This window comes from Vigna unguiculata, chromosome 2 (assembly GCF_004118075.2).
Source record: "Vigna unguiculata cultivar IT97K-499-35 chromosome 2, ASM411807v1, whole genome shotgun sequence".
Classification (NCBI taxonomy): Eukaryota; Viridiplantae; Streptophyta; class Magnoliopsida; order Fabales; family Fabaceae; genus Vigna; species Vigna unguiculata.
Genome location: NC_040280.1, coordinates 33,628,769 through 33,634,896, shown reverse-complemented (window position 1 = coordinate 33,634,896; position 6,128 = coordinate 33,628,769). Strand labels below are relative to the sequence as shown.

At 34.4% G+C, this 6,128-nt stretch overlaps 1 protein-coding gene across 2 annotated transcripts; it reads right to left on the bottom strand.

The window, feature by feature from the left end:
• Positions 1-4,936, bottom strand: LOC114173172 (DNA polymerase kappa). 2 transcript variants are annotated; one of them, XM_028057421.1, is made up of 14 exons: positions 4,778-4,936; positions 4,477-4,649; positions 4,150-4,338; positions 3,877-4,000; positions 3,695-3,795; positions 3,530-3,616; positions 2,803-2,898; positions 2,439-2,559; positions 2,015-2,143; positions 1,646-1,737; positions 1,337-1,448; positions 940-1,223; positions 507-823; positions 1-354 (listed from the first exon to the last, which is right to left on the bottom strand). In XM_028057421.1, the coding sequence occupies exons 1-14, from the start codon at positions 4,875-4,877 to the stop codon at positions 246-248; spliced, it is 2,034 nt and encodes a 677-aa protein (XP_027913222.1). In that variant the 5' UTR covers positions 4,878-4,936; the 3' UTR covers positions 1-245. The 2 variants fall into 2 exon arrangements, with proteins under 2 accessions (XP_027913222.1, XP_027913223.1); XM_028057422.1 differs by having other exon boundaries at positions 4,150-4,323.
• Positions 4,937-6,128: the final 1,192 nt, after the last annotated feature.

Below are 6,128 nucleotides of genomic sequence, written 5' to 3'. Positions count from 1 at the left end.
TCAGAAAATGTGTTGCCAATAAACCAACTCCTGTTTGTCAGAGAGTACACCTTTGGGAAACAAATTTCCTAGCAATTTAAGTCTCTTCAATTTAACTCACAATGTTTCATACTACGGCCTGAGTTACAAGCAGATGAATTTATTATTTTGTACACGTTACAAGGAAAAATAGCATGCATATTATACAATAGAATGCAAAATTTTGTTATTCTGTACATTATAATAAATTTGACAGCTATGATTGATTACTTTTTAACAAAAAAAGAATCAATGGGTGTATATTTGCCTTCTTTCTGCGACAACTTTTGCTTCTTAGATTTGCTTTGTCTACTCATTCCATCCTTTTGATTCCGACTGAAAGAACATTTGTCAATACGTTACATTAAAGAACACCTTAAGCAAAAATATCGGAACACACGCTTGCACTCTGTCAAATTGTCAATTCCTATCTATCAACTTGCAATTGTAAAAAAGGTAAAGTAAATTGTAAAAGATAAATATCGTACCTTCCACTCGGAACACATGGTTGGTGAATCCTAGATTCTTCCTTTTGAAGCTTTTCAGCAAGATGAAAATCGGAGTGCTCCAATCTTTCCTCAACAAAACTTGGAGGTAGTTCTATTCCACAAAGTGAACATTTGTAGTCATTCAGCCACAACATTGTCGTCTCCTGACAACAAGAATTAAGACTGGCACCCTCCAGGAGCTTAGATTCATTCATCACATTTATGCCTTCAAATTGCCCCTGGAAAGAAGTAGATCCCAGCGCTTCTGTAAATCCACTGTGGTGAGAACTTGTAGCATCATTACTAGGTGTTTGTACCTGGTAACACAACAGAAAACATAAATAGAAGTGATAGGAGAACGCTCCTCAAACAATTTCTGAATCCATTTAAATATCTGCTACAAGTCTAAACAAGTGGGGAGAAAGAGAGACACCTCTTCTATACCATCATTTTTCTGGAGAACACAGCTTTGGTAATCTCCATCTGACAAATAGTTACCAACAAAAGGATCTCTCCAATCAAGTTGACTTGTCTGCTGCTGATTGTCAACGGAAAGATTGGTTTCTGCATCACTGACAAAGTCACGATCTGCAACATCTGGAAAAGAACTACAATTTCTATTGACATCTCCGGAAGTAATGAAGTTGGTAATGGTCTTCTGTGTAGGATCAGGCGTAACACTACATTTGTCTCCATTAAACTGAGATACTCTAAGGCCTAACAGAAGAAAAATCTTTGTTACGCTGACACAGTAAGTGCCTTCTTATCTATAGGCCTCGAGCACTGTCTTGATAAATACCAACAATAACAAACCCAATAGAAACATATACCTATCAATCTTACTGAAATAGGAAGTTCAGCTTTTAGCAACTTTTTAGCATGCTTCAAGATATCCTCAGTTGAGCTGATGTATTTTTGTAAAGTCACAGCTCTGGTCCGAACCTGTAGTAGGACAGTAAAATGTAACGGGACTAGAACAAAATTCAAGAAGACAACAAATCACCTTGATGTTAAGTTAATTTCTCTTCAACAACTGGTGACTTCTTTTTTCCAATCAATTTTCATAATCTGAGGTGACAAACCTACTAAATTTCTCTCGTCTACTAGGAAAATGTCAAGGCATTAATAACTAGTAATACCTCAAAAGAAGCAGTTTTCAGTTTAAGAGTCAATGTTCGCCCACACAGACCCTCTTTCTGCATGTCCGCCGATAGCATTTCAGCAAGCTCCACTGCAAAAGTAAGCTTTGCATCGTTCATACGCTGATGAGTCAATATACCCAATCTCCTATCTAATTCAAAAACTCAGCATGACATAGCTAAATTTTTTGAAAAGTCAAGTATGCGTAGTGAATTTAGGTCCGCAATCCAAATCAATTGAAACCCAGATATGAGTTTCAATAAAGAGATACTACAAAGTCCAACCAATTCACTAGAGTTTACATTGACTACATTTAAAATTAAACAATTTTCCTTTAAAGGTAAAACGGTAATAGGCAAGATGGATACCCAATTTTTTATGCAATAGCACCTCATCTTCAGTGGCAGAAAACGTTCTTTCATTGCTAATACTTTTCCGAAATCTTACTTGGGGAGAATCTGTTTGCCCAAGACCTAAACCTACAGAGCAAAAAAAGTCTGCAGCAAATTGACAAAAAGAATCATGTTATTAAATAATTCTATAATTAATTTGGAATTGGACATATGATCAACACAAAAAACAATGGTCAGAAAACCTAAATTACAAACATGCCAAAAATAGTAGCAGTAGAAAGCAGAAGATATATAATTTTCAGAATGGACATCAAAATAGAAAATAAATAACTTGTTTTAAGTTCAGCTGAATTTCCACGAAAATATAGGAAATCTACAGGGAGTAAACATAACTTGCACAGTAATAACGAAAGCAACAACACCTGAACAGATGGCTAACCTGCTGTTGGCTGAGAGAAAAGTGCATAAAGGTAGCAACTCTTCTCCAGCATCTGCTCACATGTGTTAATTTCAAAAACTCCCTTTAAAATATGTTCTGTGACCTTACCAATGCCCCCAATCTGTCAATACCATTAATGATTATTAATCACAAAGTAACCTCTTTTAAAGACAAGCAAGTGCATATAAAACAGTCCTGCCCAAGCATTAATATGCACTTGGCTTGTCTTTAAACCCCAATAATGGATGAAATCAAGTGCATATAAAGCAAGTGCATATTCCAGAAGATATATAAAACCAGAGTAATTTGGAATCAGTAAACCCCAATAATTGATGAAATCAGAATAGAATACACTCAAGCATACCTTTCTGATAGGAAGGGAGGATACAAAGGTCATAACAGCCATCCGGTCATTTGGCAAAACATACTGTCCATTTGGCTTGTTTATGTCAGAACAAACCTACATGAGACTAAATGTCAATATTATAATGTAATAGCAATAAACTTCCCAAGCAGATAAAATAATCATTTCATCTATAATACTTTACAGTTTATCAAGAAAATACGAGTTAGAAAGAAGTGCTATTCCAAAGCCTCTACATAGCAATATTTGAAATGGAAAACATTGGCCGTGCAAAACACTGAAACAAAAAAATCAGATGCATAAACTCAATTATGCTAACAAAAAGCTAACACCCCTTTAGGAGTTACCAAAAATTTTAATTTATGACTTTTAAACTGGGGTAATGATTGGTGAGTGGGAATGTGGAACTACGCAAGAAAAATTCAACCAAAAAACTAATAAAAGACAACTCTAACTAACAATTATGAGAGAATTGAGAAGGACACAGAAAGAAATAAAAGAAAATGGAAAATGAAAGGGAAAAAAACGTGTACATTGTGCATTCCTAATTAATGGGAAAGTGCAGCGCTAATGAATTTAATTTGAAAACAGAGTACAACCCCAGGCAATCACAAAAGTGCATGCACATGGGTTAATATCTCAAATGTAACATGATAAGGTGCTTTTGAGAACAAATGGGCTGATAACATGGCAATGAGAAACATGTTTGGCAGACAATATCCAGAACCTTAGCAAGTAAGCGATTTGGTGCCACTCCAGCACTACAAGTGAGACCGGTCTCTTCATAAACACCAGCTCTGAGTTCTTGGGCAATCTACGTATCCAAATTCACAAAATCAAGAGATTTAATAAATTAAAGGTCTTCATTGTTAATTTAATTGTGCCAACTTACTTCTTCACTTTTGACATTCCTTTCTTTGCAAACTTCAGTTATATCAAGGTATGCTTCGTCCAGGCTACCAGCAATGAAATTGGGGTCGTATATCCGGAAAACTAACAATAATAAATTTATATCAAGCTAGCATCAATAATTAAAAGAAAAAGTTACAAAATTAATCACAAAAAGAATAATACCTTTTCTAGTCAAATCACTATAGTAAGTATACTTCTTGAAATCTGTTGGAACAAAGATTAATTCTGGACATAGCTTACGTGCAATGAACCCAGGCATGGCAGCACGAACCCCAAATTTTCGGGCCTGGGTAAAGACCAGATAAGTATCAGGAATTTCATAATTCAGTGGAGTTCATGCAGATTAATTTTTCAAACATCCACCAGATCATTTCAGATACTAAAATAGTGAAAAAAATATATATATCAAGATTATTATGCATTGAGAAAGTAAACCTCATAGTTGGCAGTAGATATCATGGACATGCTCCCAACAGCCATTGGCTTGCCCTGTAATGTAGGGTTACTTAAAGTCTCCACTGCAGCATAGAAAGCATCCATATCTACATGTAACCAAATCCTCGAAAGATCACGCGAAGCTTCTAGCTCAACAATTCTTCTATCAGCCACCTGTAATAATAAAAACTGATACATTAAACTAATATGTGTTAAAAGCATTAAAATTTAATGACCTCTCCTTTAAAGAAAGGGAACTAGCAAAATGGGAATTTGATGGAAAAAAGAGAATCGGGTAACAAGTGTGAGATGATTTCATTATATTACCTTACGATAGTGGGCCAGGTCTGCTTGTGTGAGCTTAGCACACTGAATTCGCAAGTTCTGAATTTTCTGGTTAATAAAAGCCTCCTTGCGTTCCTCGTTTTGAAAATATTTGGATCCTTTACTCATTTCGTAAACTACTCTCTGAACTTTCTCCTTGTCAACCCCTTCCATTCCTTAACAATAGGCAATAACAGAGCAATAGTATCCATTTAATTCAAATGTGAAATTCAGAGGAAAAGGAGCGAAATAAGTGTTTGTGAGAGTGAATTAAAGAGAAGAAAAGAAAAGAGGGGCATGACACCTGCTTTAGCGGTTGTGTAAACAGTGTGGTAAGATTGCCATGGACGATCGCCGCCATCGCCATCGCCATCACCATTCGCTGCGCCTTCGTTTCCCTCCATCGCCTTCCACTTCGCGCTCACTTCTCGCCAAATTTCTATCCCACTAAAAACACAACATGAACTGGTTAAAACATTTTAAATTTCATTAATTTAATTTCAAATATTTTAATATTGACTCAATAATCCTTTGAAAATATATGCGATAAATAAAATTTATTTAATGAAGTATCAAATAGTTGAAAAAGTTTTCATAAAACAATTTGATTTGGACTTTAAAAAATTGAAACGTTGGCCAATTGGTCACTAAGGAATTATGTCAAGCGAATCGGAGCTATGAATTTTTTTTTTGTCCTCCATCTGAGTTATTTCATTGGTATAATTGTTAACAAAAGTTTACATCAATATTTAAACAATTTAAATGTTACAGAGACACATTTTTCACTCCTATGTATCTGGTTTTAGGCTGGTGTGATACAAAGCGAGACTTGAATGCTTGTAAATGTGTTTTTGAATAATTTAGGGTTTGAATTTATGAAATCACAAAAAAAATGATTTATTTTGGTTGGTGGATGTATTATGGTGCCTGATGATAGTATAGTGAGAATTAAGCCTTGTATTTATGGTAATGATACAGTAATAGTAATGAGGTAACATTGTGATGGTGTATTGAGATTTAAGATTTATTTCATGACTTTAGATTTCATTTAAGAAAAATTGTTGGTTCATTCACTGTGATTATTTCTCCTAGCATAAAATGATTTATATTTCTATTAAAAAAATCTCATTAACAAAATTACTTATATCCATGACAATAATTTTCAAAAGTTCATCGGTATGAAATTATTATTGATGAAGCTATCAAACCAACAACACTTCAAACTTTAAGTAATTAAATTGGTAATCTTAAAGTGATATGTATTGATCCAAACTCAACTTCTCCATAATGGAAAAGTTATACTAGAATAAAATGGTAGAATATAATACTTATCTATCTTCTCGAGTTCTCTGCAGAAGGATAATGCAACCACGTCTCATAACAACTAACTAAAACATGATAAAAGCGTTAGTTCATATTGATTTGAATTCAACTTCTCAATAATTCCAATCCACCTTCAAATATATATTTTGGTTCTTCTATTTTTGAGAATCTTCTGTATGAATTGACGGAATCCAGGCTCATCCTTGCCTCTCTTGAAGTTGTTCTTACCCTTCATATGTGGTTTAAATTTACGTGGAGGTATAATTGAAAAATAATAGAATTTTTCTCTTGCTGATGGAATCAGGTTAAACTCAACACATGATACGTTAATA

Coding starts and splice junctions, on each gene's coding strand:
- LOC114173172 (XM_028057421.1), bottom strand. CDS start 4,877: ATGGAGGGAAACGAAGGCGCAGCGAATGGTGATGGCGATGGCGATGGC. Junction 4,650..4,777: donor TTACACAACCGCTAAAGCAG/GTGTCATGCCCC, acceptor CCTATTGTTAAG/GAATGGAAGGGGTTGACAAG. Junction 4,001..4,149: donor TATCTACTGCCAACTATGAG/GTTTACTTTCTC, acceptor GTCTTTACCCAG/GCCCGAAAATTTGGGGTTCG.